The sequence below is a fragment of the Nannobrachium achirus genome (assembly GCF_963921795.1).
Source record: "Nannobrachium achirus genome assembly, chromosome: 15".
Classification (NCBI taxonomy): domain Eukaryota; kingdom Metazoa; phylum Chordata; class Actinopteri; order Myctophiformes; family Myctophidae; genus Nannobrachium; species Nannobrachium achirus.
The window spans coordinates 12176685-12197018 of record NC_137822.1 but is presented as its reverse complement, the minus strand read 5'-3'; the positions used below and the strand labels follow the sequence as shown (position 1 = coordinate 12197018).

At 42.8% G+C, this 20334-nt stretch overlaps 1 protein-coding gene across 1 annotated transcript in view; it reads right to left on the bottom strand.

Moving 5' to 3' along the window:
* eng (endoglin) overlaps positions 1 to 16974 on the bottom strand; it is an 85763-nt gene extending 68789 nt beyond the window's left edge. Inside the window, exons 1-2 of the mRNA XM_080742674.1 lie at positions 16900 to 16974; positions 14627 to 14830 (exon numbers count right to left, since the gene is read on the bottom strand). Coding sequence (XP_080598800.1) covers positions 14627 to 14684 — 58 coding nt within the window. The 5' untranslated portion in view covers positions 14685 to 14830; positions 16900 to 16974. The remainder of the gene's footprint in view (positions 1 to 14626; positions 14831 to 16899) is intronic.
* Positions 16975 to 20334: the final 3360 nt, after the last annotated feature.

Below are 20334 nucleotides of genomic sequence, written 5' to 3'. Positions count from 1 at the left end.
ATTTATCTGGGGATTTCCTGACTACAACAGAGTGGGAACTATTTGTTTATTTATATCCAAAACCTAATGCTGGCATGCTAGGTTGCAAAGGGAGACACAGCTCCATACTGTACATACAGACATGGTCCCTTCCCTGTACGCTATGATCAGCACTGTGCTAGTGTATGGTAGATGGCTCGCAACCATGTCACTCAACAAAAGCGACTTATTTTCAAATGAAAACAGTGTTGATGTGCATTGTGTCTATTTTTCTTTTTTCTTTTTTTTTGTCCCGGTAGTGGCAGAGCTCTACAGATGGCTATATACTGTAGGTCAGTCTGTCCATCTGTCCACCACTTTGATCCCAAACAACAACATTACCGTGATCTCATAAACTATTCACTGGACTGGCAGGAGGTTTTCTGTGCACCTTCATGGACCCCAGAGAATTCTGGTGACCCCATGGTGGCCCGCCACCATTGTGCCAAAACTTCCACTTTCACACAAGTTATCTGACAATCTAAAGGACACATTGCAGTGAAACTCGCTGAGTTGCATTCATGCTCACTGTGAGATGAACCCTAGCTATCTGATTGACTCCTTGACCTCTACTCAACTAATAGGCAGATTCCAGGATGAACCCCAACTAACCTTTCCTCTACTGCCTCCCATCTTCCAGCACCCAGTAGGATGTGAGGAGCAGAATGGACTAGGGATGGGACGATATGAAAATGTCATATCACGATTATTGTGACAAAAGAAATCGCGATTTACGATATTATCGCGATAATCAAAATCCATTATCCTGGGGCGGGAGCATTTGCCAAAAAATAGCAGATCTACAAGATCACAACGCGTCGCGTTGCGACGCGTTGTGAGCTTGTAGATCGGCTATTTGTTTGGCAAAGACATTTGATAGAGAGTGAAAAAAATGACTGTATCAAGTACGTATATTAGGCTATAAGTACTTTTTACCAGTTATAGAGGGTTTTAAATGGTACCGGATATGCAGCTCAGCAAATAAAAGGTGAATTGATCCCAGTGCATGACAGAGGAGGATATCACGATATATTAAATCTCCACGATACGATTATCGCGAGTGTTTTTTTATCGCGATAAACGATAATATCACTTAACGTCCCATCCCCTAGAATGGACTCGAGGGGGTGCTATAGCGGGGCTTTTAAACTGTAGCCTTGTTTTTTCCTAATTCCCTGCACAGTGCTAGGTATGGAACATAGTGGGTCCTTCCCTTGTAGCATCCTGGCCATTAAACAACCCAGACATAAACTCTTCTCTCCCCTCGCTCCCTAATGGTGGAATGACCTTCTAATGACCTCCGCACCTCAGTCACAACAACAAATGACTTAACCATTTCCTGTCATTACCTGATAGCGCTCTGTTTTTCAACAAGACGGGGTGGGTCTAATAACGGCATGGCTTCTTCACGTGGCCGGTCTGTGACGTCAGTACCTCTATGACGTCAGTACTATGACACGGGAAATGTGGCGCTGCTGAGCGGCCCAGTGGTTTAGGCTAGACCCAGACTCACAGTGATACAGTGTACACAGACCCACAGAGTAATTTCTAGATGGCTTGGCTAATATTTACATATCGTTGTTGTCGAGTGGAAAGCTTGTATGTCCAAAACCGTTCGTTTTGCATTTATCATTTAAAAAATGAACTAAACTAGTGAAAACAGCCGATCTACCGCGAGGCGTTGTGTGCTTGTAGATCTGCTGTTTTCACTACTTTTGTGCGACGGCCTTGTATGATGAAGCAGGGCTTACACATTTGAAACTTGGAGACACAAGGTTTCCACCCGACAACGACGATATATATACCTGTATACATCCCTCGTCTTGTCTTGCAAATAAATAAAGCTCTTTTAGCTTTCTAACCATCCATTATAATTCTAGACATAGGAATCATTGTTATGTGCATTGTAAAGGAGCTGTGGGGCTGATCTTTGCACGTATGACTAATTGTTTGTTTGGACTGATGATGATGTGCAGGGAATTCTTTTTTTTTTGTTTTGCCCTGTAGCACTCATTATTATTGGCGCCGAACAAAAGCATTCAGCATGCGCTAAAAGTCTCCAGTGACTATATAGATTGAACCCCAGTTGACATAAAGCCTCCATATAGCGCCGAACGCTTCTCCGCCATGAAAGCAAGTGCCAGGGGAAACCCTGGCAAACGGAGGGCCGTGTCAAGTCTAACCGTCTCCCATGGCCCCTCAGGGCAGAATAAACTGTTAGTGTCCAGGGTTGAGGGGGTGGTGGTGGTGGTCCTCTCAAGGGCTCTGGTTGGAGGGAAGAGCAACGGGAGGGAACAACTGAGAAATGGCGCTTCAAGGCTTGCTCAAGCCTCCATAGACACAGACAGACGCACACATAACCACCCCCACACAGACACACGCACATACAGTACACACACACATGCACGCACATACACACGCGCACACACACACACCTATTGTCCAGGCGTTTCCGCAGCTGCAGACTGAGGCCTGAGCATCCACAGGAAGGTAAACAAGCTCTTATCAGTTCTCTGCAGGGGCTGACAGTGTCCCCTGGCCTCTCACCCCTGCATGCTGCATACTACTATAAACATATTACATACTGCATACTATTACATTATCACATGCTGCATACTACATTCTACATACATACTATACATACTGCTGTAGGCCACATACTGCTGTAATGCATTCTACACTCTGCATACTACATACATATCTTACTACTGGACTGTACAACATTCTACATGCTGCATATACTGTACTTTACTACATGTAATGCATACTAGATACTAAATACTATACTACAACAGAGTCCCCTGGCATAGTGTACATATGGTGAACCCCTGGCCTCTCCCCCCTGCATCCTATGTACTACAGTACATACTGCATACTACTGTACATACAGCATATGATATTACACAATGGATGCAAGTTTTTTGTTTTTGTTATACTCCTGTCTGACCCCTGGTGCGTGCGTGTGTGCGTGTGTGTGCGTGCGTGCGTGCGTGCGTGCGTGCGTGCGTGCGTGTGCGTGCGTGTGTGTGTGTGCGTGCGCATGTGTGTGTACGCGTGCGTGTGTCCTTGCATGCATGCATGCATGCACGTGTTGAGTGTGAGCCCCAGCGCTAGCCAAAAGAGGCGGTGATGATGCGATAGCTGGCCTGGAGACAGCTTGTCTTCACACTAGCTCTGTTTACACCTCTGGGAACCATTCGTCAGACATCTCATCATGCCGTCGTGGAAGTTCACGGAACAGCAAACGCAACGGCGCGTGACGTGGCCAATGGCTCACTTATACTCACACATTCAAGCCAGTCACTGCATGTCCTGTCTGCTGCTGTAGACGGCTAGACGCCCGTCGGACACCACATTCTCCACTACAGACGAACACGCTTTTGGCGGCTGTTGGTCCTGCTTAGCAGCGGCCGTCCGATGTCATCCTTAACTTAGTTAACCACCATCCATAACCTCTATGTTAGAACCGCTGTTAACCTTGGCTGTCCCTATTTTGGGCATGTCCATTGTAGAATACATTTTTAAATACTAAAAGATTATATGTATATCTTTTAATGTAAGTACATTTTTCCTATGAGCTTGTAGGGGTGGGCGATATGGTGATAATTATCGTTGTGACGATACAATGTCTCCACGATATGCCTTTTCAGAGGTATCGTATATATCGTGATACAATTGAGGGAGCCTTGTAAAACATCCTGTTTAATCGTTAATACAGAGATTCATTGCAGAATTCAATTTAAACCTGCATTTTGGTCTAAATTAGTAGTTCTCAAACTTTAAAATGTCATGGTCTCCACTTAACTCTGACAGTATACAAATGAAACCAAATGGACCCGTAAGGGTCCATTTAGTTTCATGTGTATACTGTAAGAGTTACATACTTGTAAAGTTCAATTTAGACCCCCTAAAAGGAACCCAGAGTCTAGTATTTGTCAAATGTGAAAAAGAATTGTGATAAAATCGTGTATCGTGATACAGATTGGGAAAATATTGTGATATTCTATGTTTCAATATTATCGCCCACCCCTATGGGCTTGTAGATCCGCTATTTTCACTATTCTTTTTATGACAAAGTAAAAGGACTTCAGCGGTTACTTTATATACATATTTTCTAATTTAGTGTTAGTTGTAACTAAGGCACTTGATATTCTCTGATACAGAGACAACCGTGTCTTTGTTCGTTGATTGTGGTTCTACTTAGCGGCAAACATCGGCTGCTGTCCACAACTTAGTTACGTTTTTGAAAAGGCGATGACAAATATACCCTAATTTAGTGTTGATGAACACAGACACATGCTCCTATCTGTTATGTTCAAGAGAACATGAGTTAGTGTCCTCAGTATGCCTTCTATTCACTAAAGTAGTAGACTCTTCACTCAAACTGACAAGGTGTTCGATAAACACTTTATTAGTCTCATGTCTTCAGGTTGCTGCACCAATGCAGAGAAATTAATTCATGGCAAAATGATGAGACATTGTGAAAGAGATCTTGTGAGACTCTATTAATCATCTCAGTGTTAATTAGCTTCGCTGCTTTTGGAAGTAAAGACTAATTTAGTGAATGTTATGCTAACTACCCTCCACCGAGGCAGATGGAGGCGTCAGAGATGCATTGCACACTGGTTGCTCCCAATCATTCAAGATTGATGTAGCTTTGCACAGCATATGCTCCTCATAGAACCAACAGAGATTACCCCGTTTTTCTCCGCTGATTTCGCCTGAAAATATTAATGACCTGCAACATGGGGGAGGCATAGCAATGAGGGGCTTGCTTTGATTTATTTCTTTTTTTACTCCATTTGCAGAAGTTAGGAAAGCGAAAGTTCTGTATAGTCAGATGAAAGGTAGAGAGATTTGTGTGCCTCTCAGCGGTGTAGGATTTAGAGTAATGGAAATCTACCAGTTGACTGGCAACAGTTGCTCAACAAGTGTGGCGTTATTCCCTCCTGAGTCTCTGCAAAGATAAACTACTCTGAGCTTTGGGATTTGTTATAGACATATTACTAAATTACAAATACAAAACTGTAAGGGACTCGAAGGACTTTCATTGAGTTCCATTTTACTTCTCAATGTACAGTATGTAGGGATGGGACGATAAGCCATATTATCGTATCGTGGATATTTAATTTATCGTGATACCGTCCTCCGTCATGCACTGGGATGAATTCACCTTTTATTTGCCATTATGGTGATATTTACTTATCATATACGTACGTTACTTGATACAGTCTTTTTTTCACTCTCTATCAAATGTCTTTGCCAAAAAATAGCCCATCTACAAGCTCACAACGCTTCGCGTTGCGACGCGTTGTGAGCTTGTAGATCTGCTATTTTTTGGCAAATGTTTCGCCCAAGGATAATGGAATTTGATTATTGCGATAATTTCATATCGTCCCATCCCTAAATGTATGTAATACCAGTAAATGGAATTACAGTAAATAACTGCATAACGGTATTGTATCTCATCAAGCGGAGAGGAACTGTGCGTATATGTGTTTTGTCATCAGCGAAACACACACACACACACACACACACACACACACACACACACACACACACACACACACACACACACACACACACACACACACACACACACACACACACACACACACACACACACACACACACACACACACACACACACACACACACACACACGTATAAACAAACAGACAGACATAAATCAGAGGGAGATTTCAGCTCTCCAGCCCATGAATATGGATTGATCAATTTGACAGACGAATCAACAGGAAAGTCTAGCATTACCCACCCAGTCCTCGAACCGAGAAGGGATCTGCTGTTCTAGCATTGACCAGTGTACTATAACAAATGACTGTGTCAAGTGCTATGAGCTGTCCCATGCTTCATGTACAATCCGTCACACAATGGTGTCCCTCTCCCAAAAATAGCATGTCAGTCCTACAATAATAATAGGAAAGGGTCAAACGTAGGTGTGTTTGAATGAATTGCATAAAATGAGTTTTTTATTTTAATTGCATTGTTGGTGTTTGTTGAGAATCCAAATGCAAATTATATCCAGGGTTATGTAAGGTTTTTGTCTGGAGGCGAGCTACTGGCAATGTCTCTTCCAGTAACTTTGATAAAGCAGCAAACCCGCAGTACACCGCATACTGAATAATCTACACGATGCCGCGCTGGGTATTCCAGTCAGAAAAATTATCCTCTCTAGGTAAAAGTTACAAAAGAAGTTCTTAAACCTTTCTTTTTCTGGCTGGGATTTCTCATCAAAGACAAAAGTCAACCCATTTTGTTCAATTGCTTTCCAGTGGAATCCCTTTACGGTTTATTATTATTTCTGTACATGTGTGGAATAGACACACATGTATATTTCCATGGTCGGTGGTGTAAAGTAACTAATGACATTTATTTAAGTATTGTTGTAATGTTGAGATATTTGTAGTTTACTTGAGTATTTCCAATTTCCAATACTTTTACTTCTACTCCACTACATCTCAGAGGCAAATATTGTATTTTTACTCCACTACATTTATTTGAAAACTTTAGTTACTAGTTACTATGTAGATTTCGATTATTATTACAAAACATAGATTAACCACTTCAGCTCTCTATACATTTCGGCCACTTGAAAATAGCTGATCTACAAGCTCACATTGCGTCACGATGAGATGCATTGTGAGCTTGTAGATCTTGTAGAGGCAAAATATAATCTTGAGTGTTATGCATGTACACAGACCACACCTGTCAATATAAAATTATATAAAAAGGATATAGCATCATAACATTCACACATTAGAAAAGTTGCTTCAGAAAGGCAACAAAAATGGCCTGACTTGCACTTCCTCTCACAGGTCAATATTGGAACGCTAAAACAGAAAAACATTTACTTCTCTGCAGGGCTCACTAAAATCTTATCTCTTTCTCACAGCTATAAAACAAAGAGACCATTGTGCCATGTATTACTTCCTTACCTATCCTCCCTGACACCCCCACATGAGCAGTGCTGTTTCAGGGTCACATAGCGTAACATAATTATTAAATATAATAACTTCACATCCTGAAATCCATGTGAACCTCTTAATCCCCACTAAATCTGCCAATGCTGTTCGATACTCCCTTCCTCTCATGAATGTTTGCCATATACCTGTGGAAGAGTATAATAGGCTGTTGCATCCTGCTTCAAATTGTTATTAACGCTTCCAGTGCCAGCCCCTAGAGGGCACCAAAGAATGCCAGGGTTTGTCCCATAGGCGAGGGCATTAGCATCCGGGGACTCACGTTGCAGTGACGCGCGTGCTCACGTTCGTGCACGTCATGGAAAGGTCCCGGATGAAAATGGCTACAGAATAGCTATTAGCATTTTCTCATTTTAAAGATCATTTTTCGGCGATTTCGCCGTAAATAAACCTCGCGCCACCTCCCTAAAAACACAATTCAGAGATATGGACCTTCAAAGATGTGGTTTTTCATTGGATTCGGCTGCGATTCGCGGCGACGTTACTCGCTAACGGCCGGCCGGGGGGCGGCCGGATCTCGGCCACTGGATTGAAAATTTAGGCCCAGGCTTCAGATGGCCTCGGATCATTTTATTCATTTCATTAAAAAAGCCGAACCTGTTCGGGATAGGCACACTGGACTACGTTCCGGAAGCGGCGCTGAACATTCGGTGAACATTGGGGGGCTCAAAAATGTATTTTAAACCATTTTTAATGGAATATATCGTCGGACCATGTAAAATGGCTCGCTGGCTAGCGTAGGACGAGCCAGGACCACCCACGGCTCTACAAGCAGCTCAGGGTAAGTAAAATAATAACAAAAAAAATTGTATTGGATTGAAATAAAGCCGAACATGTTCGGGATAGGCACTGTATGTGTTAACTGTCATTTTCATGCACTGAACCTGTTCATGAACAGTCTGAAATAAAACCTTCTTTATTTGAAACTTTTAACTTGTTTAGAGTTTTCTCTATTCTTTGAAACAAAGTGTTGTCTTGTTCTTTGTGAATTTTTCCACCAGAATCTGCTATTTTCAAAAGTGCTTTATACACTTGAAAACTTGAAATCGGACATTCTTCATAATGAGAATTCTCTACTTTTGGTAAAGTACGTTTCTATACCAATACTTTCATACTTTTCACTCAAGGACATGTTGAATTCCAGACTTTTACTTGTATTTTTACATGGCAGTATTCTACTTAAGTACACCGCCATTTGAGTACTTTTTCCACCACCGGGTGCATGTTAGTGCAGGCCTGTGAGGGTTTGACCACGAGCGGTCAGGCCCAGAGATAAGGGACCCATAATGCCAGGCCTTATCTGGGCAGACGGCGGGCACGCTGGCATGGGCACAAATGGACGCCAGGCTGACGGAGGTGTTTATCTCGCCCGCCGCTAATGAGCCGCTCAGCGTTCACGCCACTGCAGACTGACCTGGCCCAGATGGGACGATGATGCACTGCCCGTTAGCAGGGGTGTAAAAAGTACGCACGTGTTTTAATACACAAGCGCATCATACTGTAGATTGCAATGCATACAAACATTAAGCAATTCTCACATTATAGTCAAATAGCAAATTCACACACCATTACATTCCTAAACGAATGGCCTATACATCATTATGTTTTACAAACTCTATCATAGTGATTACTATTGGAATATAGAGCTATAGTGGCTCTAAGCCTGAACAATAAGCTGTTAACTTCAAGTCATGATGCAAAGGTCCCCTTTGGTATGGATACCTTATAGGGCCATAGGAAACAATTTATCCAAAGAGACAAGTTATATCACCCTTATTTATTTTTTAATAGCCATTTTAAAAATGGCCACCGACAATAAACCCCTATTACACCAGACCCCATATCTTTGCTTCTGTTAGAGCTAAAACAAATGCATTGGCAGAATCCACTCTCATATAGGTAGAATATTTTGGGCGGTGTGACCGTGCCTTTACAAGTAAAGGTCCAGAATTCGAAATTTACTTGAATAATAGTACAAAGGTATTGGCATCAAAATGTACTTATCAAAAGTAAAATTACTCATTATGCAGAATGTTCCACTTCAAGTTTTCAAATATATAAAAATAGCCAATCGATAGATTGGCTATTTTCCAATGGTCAAGATGTATATAGGGCTAAAGTGGTTAAAATCTACAAAGAAACTAGTGACTAAAGTTTTCAAGTAAATGAAGTGGAGCAAAAGTACAATATTTGTATCCGAGATGTAGTGGAGTAGAAGTAATGGCATTAGAAATACTCCAGTAAAGCACAAATACCTCAAAATTGTACTTAAGTACAGTACTTACTATAAGTAAATGTACTTAGTTACTTTACACCACTGCCAATTAGCCACTTCAACCACCATCTTTGGTTGTGGCCGTCCGTCCGTCCGTCCGTCCGTCCGTCCGTCCGTCCGTCCGTCCGTCCGTCCGTCCGTGTCCGCCCCCCCCTCCCAATTGGGAGACCACCCAAAGACATCTGTATGAATTGATGCTAAATTGGACGTACTAAATTGTTATTTGGGATGTTCATTGTTATTCTTTAGTTGCCACTGAGACGACAACCGACGCCGGAGTGTCTTTGTTTTGACCTTTGGAGAGCACCATGAGCCCCATTTACAACTCAAGTGCAACGTAATAGAAAACTTGCTTGGGGCAAGAGCATCTCTTTAGAGATGAACAATGATTACGTGCATGCAAAGCAAAACAAGGCGGTTATAGTTATGAAATATTAAACAGTGTTGAAATGAAATGGATTTTCAGGATGAAAATGAGCCTATAGAGTCTATTAACACGGGGAAACGCATTGCCGCCTTTACTATGGTGTGAGCAAAAATGTGTTTTGCATGTTTTTGAAATATGTTTTATTACACAAGTAGATTGCTTTGTTAACAACCTATATCATGGCCATGGGCAACATAACTCATAGCTGAAAACAATCCTACACTAACACACCACTCCACTGTCCTGGTTTTCTCAAGAGATTAACAGCCACACGGCCACATCATTCATAAACCACAAAATGAGAACATTAAACCCATTATTTAAACCTAACGCATGTTGTTGTTGCCAAGTCTGGTGCTACGGTAGCTTCGTGGAAAACAAAGGAGAAAGCATAGGAATGAAACACACGACCGAGGCGCCTCCACAATGTGCTCTGCATTCAAACAGAGGAAAAGCAAGGCATTCAGAAATGGATTGTTATTTGGGAGGGGCATCACAGGGAGAGATAGAAATCGGTCTGAGGGAGCGACACAAGGACGCGTCTCCCTGGTCCCTGCCACCCAGTCTGACTGCGGGCCGAGCTGAATCGCTGCAGTGCTGCTGGGGAGGAAGTGCAATATTTAGACTCAGTGTCATATTTAATGGTGCCGATTGCTTGTTGTTCCCCATTGAGAAGACTTCATGTCATCCATTTCCCTCTCTTGCTCTGTATCTTGCACCCTCATTGTCGCCTATCTCAAGTTTGCAGGTGCAGCCAGGAGGTGAAATTATTTTCCCTACACGCTCCCTGGCTCCCAATGTTCTGAAGTTGCAAAGTATAGCTATAAGGATAGCGAAGAAATAAAGGAGGAGAGTTAGACAATATAGGACAACAGTATCAAATATACATAGGGCTCATGCTGAAATGAAAAGAGGCAGAATATCAACGTCTCTTGTGCAAGTATATGAGCAAATACTTAGCAGCAGATTATATTCAGCGGCAGTGGCACAGGAGGTAGAGCTTGGGAATCTGAAGGTTCCCAGTTCAATCCCCGGCTTCCACTGGCTTAGCGTCCAAGTGACCTTGAGCAAGACACTGAACCCCTAACTGCTCCCAATGAGCAGGTCGGTGCCTTGCATTGGCTTTTGTCACATCAGTGAGTGTGAATGTAATGCACATTTTAAAGAGATTTGAATAAAGGCGCTATATACTTGCACCATTTACCGTTTACATCACTAGTGCAACAGAAATGGAGTATATTCATAGCCATCTCCTTTCATCTTGTCACAGTCATGCTTCATCTCCCTTCCCACCCCACACTCCACTTATGATGTACTATTGGGGTGGTCGTAGCTGAGTGGGTAGAGAGGTCACCTGGGAATCGGAAGGTCACCAGTTCGACCCTCCCCCAGCTCGTCCGGTATACTGTCGAAGTGTCCACGACCAAAACGATCCCTACCAGAGCGCCCATCCCACCCCACGGTGCACTCTTGGGCCTTCTGAGCAGCCTCTGTTGGGTGAAGTAGTAACAGTAATTTCCCTTCCCCCTGGGGACCCTTTCCTTGCAGAGTTACATAATGCAGCCCACCCATGTCTTAAAGTTGTCCCCAAGTCTTTTTTCGCCCTATAACCAGCTTCTATCACAGCTTCCGGAGGATGCATCTCCCAGCAGGGGGCCTCCCTCACCTGCTGTTTAGTTAGCTCGTCCCACTCTCTCTCTCACTCTCTTGTTTGTGTCTCGTCTCACTCCGTCTCTCTGTCTTGCCGCAAGTCAGCTTTACTCCCTAGTCCTCGGGTCATCTTCCAGACACTGCACCTACCTTCTACCGGCAGCTCAGTAAATCGCTTTTGTACTTTTTTCCTACCGACTGTGGAGAGGAGACACTGGGATGGACAGAAGTGCACAAAGGAGGCGAGCTACAGTCAACGCTGTGATGCCGGCAGGCTCCCGCAGGGAAGCTCGCAGCGGCGGGGAGTCTATTCAACATGGCCTCCCCTGCCAGAGAGAACTGTGGCAGAGCTATATGAGGCGACTAACACTGAAGAAGACAAACACAGCGAACAAAAAACACTAGCGCAGGCGGTTCAGACAGACCCAGAAAAAAAACACACACCCCCTCTCGATCATCAAACGCAGCTACAGCAAAAACAAACGAAACCGATGTATCCTTAGTCGTATGGCAGTGCCGCGTGCTAAGAATAGCCGTTCTACAAGCCCACAACGCGTCACATTCAGGCGCGTTGTAAGCTTGTATATCGGCTTTTTGAGCGGTGGTTACACCGTCTCCTATACGTGGCCGTGTGTGTATGCGTGCGTGTGTGCGTGTCTGTATGTAGCCTGAAGTACCTTTTTTCACCACACATGTTAAGGGAGGGGCGCTGTTGTTCAGGCCAGGCCAGACACACACACACACACACACACACACACACACACACACACACACACACACACCCACCCCACACACACAGGCACCCCCCCCCCCCCCCCCCCCCCCCCACGACCACCGCTCAGTTCACACGGGTGTGATTTTTTCATATACCGGTATAATTCTAAGTTGAGCATAACTTTCTGATGAGATCAATTCATAGGGATCAACGCACCCGAACAGCTTAAACAAAGGCAGCGGTGGGATCAGTAAAAGAAGCTACAAAACAACATAGTAGCTTAAAGTATCAACAGAAACCTCCCATAGGGACCTACAGTACTGCTGTGAGCACTAATCTTCAAAGTTTTGTCAATGTAAACAATAGTTTTAGACAGATCCCCATATGCTCCATGTTTACAATTTTGGAAATGGTGTTCTTGAGAGTAAAACTAGAATAATTCACAGGCTTTCAAGTACATCTAAGGAGTTGCTATATGGTTGAAAGTTCCCTTACAATCAGTCTTTGAAGACTGAATACAATGGCGACAAAGTCTCATAAGGTCCAGTCAATAACGCTTACATTTCCAATAGACATATTTTCCACGGCAGCAATATTGGCAGGAAATAGAAAGGTATACACAAGGTATATACTGTATAGTGAAAAGTATTCAGATAGTGTACTGATACGAATTAAGGTTCTGTTCCATTCAGGTCAAATAGAGTCAAGATGCGGCTACTGTATATGGCAGTGCATGTTGGCTCACACAGGAAAGGTTGTGCAACATTAAATGGCACAGAACCTTGATTAGCATCAATGGTAACACTTCAGTTTACCCTACTTTTTAATGTTAACATGGTTGCCGTGAAAACGTTCTATTGGAGTTTACTGGAACATTTTCATCAACAAAGATTTAAAGCTTAAGCTGAGAGGTTACATAGCCTTATAATAGAAAAAATATATATATTTATATTTTACATTTGACATATTTTGGCCTTTAGTTGATGCTCCAGCGACAGACAGTATTTGCAGTAACTAAGTTTCAGTTCCTGTAGTAGAACACCAACATGTTGTTATTTAGATACTGTAACATGTTGTTTAGACAGATTATAGGTTTGATATTTACCTGGTATTGTAGTTTATACAGTAGTAGTACATTGTTTTCTTAGCACTTTAGTATACTTACTCTAGCATACCTTTTTCTAGCAGACTATTTATTTACCTTGTTTGTTGACTTGCCTTCAAGCTTTTTCTGCTTACTCATATTTTGCACTTGTAAGTCACTTTGGATAAGAAAGTCTGTTAAATGCCTACATCGTAAATAAACATTACATGCCAACATGGCCACTGTAAAAAGTGCTCCTATGTTCCTAGAATAGATGATCTAAGTGGGGGATAAAACGTTATTCAGGTGTATGAGGGGGCATGGAAATAGGGAATTATGGTTGTAATTGGGTTAGAAAATGATTTCCAGTCCACCATTAAGGGCTCAGGTGGGAGGAGAGTATAAATAAGTGGAGTGACGGCCATGCCTCTATAGGAGGAGAAGAGTTGAGCCTAAAGGCTGATTCATACTTCACCGCATGACAGATTACTTGCTGAAAATAGCCGGCCTACAAGTACAAGCTCATATCTGCGATGCATTGTGAGCTTGTAGGTCTGCTATTTTGGGCTTGCGATGCCATCGCAATGGAGCATAAATTAGGCATAATGCATACTTCAGCATAAAACTGCGTTGCACGACGCGTTGCATTTTTTTTATTATTTGAAAATCAGTTATCTTTGGTGAGCAAGGCGGCCGTATGAGAAAGTACAGATAAGGCTTTAAGAACCTGGTGGTAGCAGAGCAAAGAACACAGATAGGGTTGTTGGTCCTGACCATGGCCTGGGGATATAGGGGGATTCAACTCCCTTAGCAGCCTTGGGAGGCAGCACCAGCATATTGAATTTAATATGAGCAGCCACAGGCAGCTGCTAGATGGAGTAGAGGAAAAGGCCAGTGTGGGAAGAGTTTGGTTTGGCTAAAGACTAAATAACATGCAAAATCTTTGATCCATCTATAGCCACAATTCCTCCTTGCCTGCAAAACTGTAAAAATAAATATATATATAAATAATTTGCACCTTGTTAAAAAAAACGTATCCATACCCCTCAAGCCCAAATGTGTGAGAGTCCAGTAAAAGAGCTGCACAAATTATAGACCTTAATAAAATCAAGTCAGAATAACACTTAACAGGGCACTGGCAATAAATGGCCTCAAATGTTCTATTCACTGAAATCATGCAGTGGAAGGTCAATGGTGTTGTTGATTAGTTTATGTTTTGGTTGATGGTCAACAGTGCAGATAACCACTTAACCCCCAAAAAACATGAAAGCATCTGTGTCATTTTAGATTTTTGTGTTGGCAGTTCAAAAACATTTTTGAAAAGCCCTTGAATGTGTGAGAACTACAGATGGCATCTGTCATCATATGGTGGTGTAGCCGGAAAATAGACAATAATTTCTGTGGAAAATGTCAAATGTTGGAAAAAAAATACAGCAAATCAAAAGCATCCTCTTACCCGAGGTTGCCATGGAGAAACACAGGAGCAGGGCGGACAGCGTCATGCGAAGCTCCATCTCGTAACCGTTGGAGTTGGAGGTCTTGGAGACTTGGATCGTTTCGAGTCTTCTCGTCCAATGGTAGCGACAAAGTGACGACGAAGTGACTGTGGCTGTGGTGTGTGTAAGCAGGCAACTCCAGTCTTCAAAGGTCAAAAGGTCAGCTGGGAGGGAGGGAGTGGGAGAGAGAGAGAGAGGGGGGGGGGAGAAAACAAAATGCAGAGATTAATTATGTGATAAGGAGACTACACTGTATTGGAAATCTGGACCACGGAGGTTTGCAAACTTTTCATTAACATACAACGAAACACATTAATACGTTGAGCAGTCATCTCATCACCAGCTGTGGTGCAGGATAGGTAACTTCTGCAGCAGACCGTTATCAAATAATCAATGAATATGTCATCTATCTATCTATCTATCTATCTATCTATCTATCTATCTACCTTTCTATAGGATGGGAATCCAACTCCCTTCGTCAACTTTAGTATTAGAAAATGTTCCATCCTGGAGCTATTCCTAGACATCTGCTATTCTGAAGGACACATCAAATATAGCAATAGTTGATTTCTGATCAATCTGGCAGGTACGGTATATAGGCTACTGTTTTTTCACTGAGGTGTACGATCAAAAACAGATGTAAGTGTACTAAACTTAGATTCAAATGGTAATCTGTCAACAAGATAAGGTCATACAATGGGCACTGGTCAATCAAATGGATACAACAAGAAGAGTGGGAAGTCTGGGCACGAATGGGCACCACAATGTAAAATTTGCTATTTTGTCCAAAATTATAGAAAATCTGAAAAATGGTCTTATGTCATGTAAAGTCAGGCTACGTTAAACTATGCACACAGTACATCATTATCACAAATAAATTGACCACTTCTTGCTTATGCTCAAAACGAACGGATGTGTTGTAGCAAGTTGTAGCAACTGTATAAATAATAGTACAGTGGTTCTCAAAGTGGATTCCAGGGACTGAATGTGGGTTCCTTTAGAGGGGTCTAAACTGACCCATACAAGTCTGTAACTCTGACAGTGTACAAATGCAAGTCTGTAACTCTGACAGTGTACAAATGGAACCAAATGAAACCTTTCCATTTGTACACTGTCAGAGTTAAGGGAGACCTTGACTTTTGAGAAACACTGAAATAGTAGACCTTAATTGTGAAATGTTCAATAATGTTCACCAATTTCACCCAATAGCCAATGTTACACCGAAGTGCCCACTCTTCCTTAGTGCCCACTCTTCCTGTAATCAAATGAACTCTGTCTCTGTCTGTGGTAGCTAACAACAACTGTGTAGTTTATCTTAAGATCAGAGGTCACTGACCATGAGTTCTAGGCTAAATCCTGTTGCCTGTTTTGTTTAACAAAAAGAAGAAGTTTATATTCCAGCTGAATGTTGGGTCTGAAAAGGTCCTATACAGTCAGAGTTTTGTTCTTGGAACTTCCCAACAGTGTGAGCTCCAGGGTTATCCGGTGGTCAGTCACTCTGTCTGTCAGGAAGCGTTGCTGGCGTCGCTTTCTTTAAATAATATCACAATGCGGAGATCTGATAAGACTGAGCAGACTGCCTCATGTTATATGATTCATATAGAACCAAGGAAAGGCCTGTATAAACTGTTTATGCACTTCCAATAGAAACAATGAGTCACCGTATTTCCCCCCCGACTGGAGCTATAACTGTAAATAATTAATGTCGCCCCCAAATCATATCTCGGTCTTATATAAATTCACCACACGATATTGCTAATTAAAATAGCCTATTTTGCTTATATCCTGAACATCTAATCATTTTAGTTAGACTGGGCTATATGGACGAATGTGAAAAGTGTCAAAAATGGATTTATGATTGCATGCCGGGCATAATAGGCTATGACACTTTAAACACGAATTGTTTTTTCTACTAAAAAAGTTATAATGACTATAATAACCACGAGACAACCTCGTAAACAATAAAATCCTTATTGTTAATGTATTAAATTAGCCAAATGGTCCATTAATGGTCCATGATTCGGCCCTACACTCTGAGTTCTTTTTTTTTTTTTACAATAACATTATGTGACTTCACCAAGTTTTATTTCTGAGATAATTTGATCCACACACACTATCAATAATTAAAAGGCGATTCTCTTTATGCCAAACAAAGAAAACAATGCCATCGCGTTGCACAGCACAGGAAACATAACAAAATAAAAAAAAGATGAGCTGGAGTCAAAAAACTTACATTTCAAAGTAGCTACAGTGTTCCCTTGAAACACGTTTCAGGTATAATCCACCAGCAGCACGCACGGACGTAGCGTCCAGTCATGTAAACTCTTTTCAAACTTTCTCTGCTGTGTCTTGGGTGGGCGGATTTACTTTTCTACTCCCTCCCACTGAATCAAGGGGATGTTAATGAGCGCAAATCACGTCAAGGCAATGGCTGTGTGGGCACGCGTTTTACAGCTGACCACCAGTAGATTGGATGAAGCCTATCGCGGATGGATTAAACTGTAATGGAAATCAAAGGGCCTGCAGGCTGCAGCAGTTTTAGTTCCAATAAAGTTTGGGCCTAATAGATTTACTGTGTGGACGTGGACCTCTACTGGTACCGAGTTTAATGAATGAGAAGCTGGTTTACAAAACAAAGATAGGCAGACAGTTTGTAGACTATTATATTTTGCCGCCAATGTATAGCCTTTCCTTGCATAATTTGCAGATGCTTGAGATGACGATGATGATGTGGGGAAGGCTTCCAGAAGCACTTTCATCGCCTCAATGTCTGACTTGTTACAGTTGGGTATGCTGACCTCTAGTGGACATATTGTAGGCTGTTTGCCTGGATTATTATACTAGGCCTAATAATAACAATAACCTGGGCGTTATTCTCCCTCTGCCAACCCAGGGAGCGCCCCGAACTGAGCTCATGCTTCCTTCACTGCATGAGGAGTGAGCAGGCCGCTTCTTATCACCTGCCAGGGGTAGTTTCCTCGTTAGGACATACTTTAGCGTGTGGAAGGAACACCTTATTCCAACCAGTTCCTTTCCGCATGCACCAGGGGGACTGCCCATAAGTAAGAAAGCTCATTAGTCAGAATTTAGTTAGGGTTAGGTTTTTAGGCATAGTTTTACTGAGGTTAGGGTTTGGGTTAGGTTTAGGCATAGTTTTACTGAGGTTAGGTTTAGGCATAGTATTTTTCACCAGGTTAACATCACCAGATTCTGACTAATGAGCTTTCTGACCAATGCCATGGCACCTCCATAAAGCCAGGGGGAGGCGGTATAGAGAATAGCATTACTGTTTTTGTGAGGGTAGGGACACAGGGAGACCATGCAAACTCCACCACTGACAGCAGCAGGTATATGTATACATATTGGTGTTGAGCTACCTGGCCTAGGTCAGGCCTAATCAAACCTAATCTCTCAAGACAGATTCAGAGTTCTGCAGCTTAATCAAGTTGCTGTGAGGAAGAGCCATAACGGTGTATGTTTTAAGGTCATAGGTGTTGACAGCATCTGCAATTACCAGCAGCTGCATGAGATCAGCACCCTGCAGTATAGTTTGAACGGGCCTGTGTGTGTATACTGTGTGTGTGTATACTGTGTGTGTGTGTGTGTGTGTGTGTGTGTGTGTGTGTGTGTGTGTGTGCGTGCGTGCGTGCGTGCGTGCGTGCGTGCGTGCGTGCGTGCGTGCGCGCGCGTGTGCGTGCGTGCATGCATGTGTGTCCTGGGCATGACGTTTAACTGCTCCGTTCATGTAACTACTAACTACCATCGTCAATTTAGTGCAATGGATACATTTGCAACTTCTTTGGACTATGTAGCTTGTATACAAGAAGTCACTATTCACCGGTGGACGCTACCTGGCGACCTTCCAGACTAGTGGTATGTCCATCCGCTGTTGGAATAGCAATGGGTGGACCTCCAGTCAGGCCCATGAGAAAAACTAGTACAGAGAGTGCTTTAACACCAAGCAGCAGTGCAAGACTAAGAACTTTGTTTCCTCTGGTGATCCAGCCTAGAACATACCCACAAACTGGTTCTTAGAGGGTTTCGGCAACTTAGGATGCCCAAAGACGAGGCAGATAGGCTGCCGTACAGCCTATATGGCAGAGCCGCTGCTACTTATGCCCATGGGGTGCTGTGTGACGTGTGTGTGGTGTCATGAGGACATATCCTTGAGTTGGTGAATGTAAACTTTACTGCACATCCCTGTATGCTTTCCTTGTGTGTGGACATTAGGGCATTCACCAAATATTCGAATATCAAAGTCACTATTCGACGTTGTTCACCGAAGTCGAATATTCTCTTTTTTATTTTTTCTCTTTAAAAAATATATAGTTTATAAAGCTTGGCTAGATAGGAAGTCATAAGAATGAGTTGTCAATGAATTTGTTAATGCTCTATACTTGGGGTTCTCAAACCATTTTATACCGTGGCCCCCAAAATAAACATATTTGAACAGGGGACCCCCACCCTGACAAGCACTTGGAATTGTAGGTATTACATTTATTGCAATCTGGGAACCCATCGTCAAAGAAGAAAGGGCGACACCTTTGTGACTCGGTTCCACAGATAAATATTGTGAAAATAGCAGATCTACATGCTCACAACGCCTCGCAACGCGAGGCGTTGTGAGCATGTAGATCGGCTATTTTCACAATGTTCGCCTCTTGCTTACTTAATATTTGACAGTTTGGCCAGTTCTGTCGAATATTCGACTATTCGGATACTTTGAGGTCGAATAATTCGAATACTAAAAATCACTATTCGTGAATGCCCTAGTGGACATAAATAACGATTGCTATTAAACGCCAACGGTGTGTGTGTGAGTGTGTGCGTGTGTGTGCGGTGCACATGTGCTTCACCACATCAACCTTACACATCAACCTTACCTATGCACAACCCTGTTGCATTATCTCTTCAGTGTGAGGCTCATTTAACCACTACTACGCGGTGCGTAGATCTGCTCTTTTTCATATGATATTGACATCTTCTCGAAGATGTAGGCTACAGCTGCTATGACGCGATACAGCCGTCCCACCCCTTTTACTGAACTCTTTGGTTCCCATGGTGACGCGTCTATGCAGCAGACGTTGTAGACGCTACGTGGAAATGTAGTTTCTGCCGTAGTAGGATGGGCTGCGGCGGCAAGCAGGTTTATCTATCGAGCACTGATCCAGGCGCGCAGATCCAGTAAATGCATAGGAGGGGACCTGCGCGCGCGAAGCCGGCGCCGCCGCGCGCGCGCGACCGATTTCGTTTTTTTTGCGTGCAAAGATCGGTTTTCGGGCGGTTTTCCCCCCTCATTTTCATTCAGATACGGGCATTAACGGTTTTATGATGTATTATTTATTTACTTATGAAGTTATCACTAGTACTGCAATAACCAACACAACCAAAGCTTACACGAAAACACACACTTCATCAGAAACTTACCATTGTTGCTTGTTGTGGTCAACTTGGTCCTTCCGAAATGTACATAGTTCTAACTTCTAGTTCTGTAGCAACTTGGGACAGCCAGGTCGTGAGGTTGGTATCCATTTAATTCCAATAAACGTACAAGCGTCAAATGTCATTGTCCAGATCCAGAAAGTAATTTAATTGAAACCAGTGCACCAGTCAGTGCTCTTCTCTAGACTCTAGTCACAGACACCCAGAGAGTTATAATAAGGACACA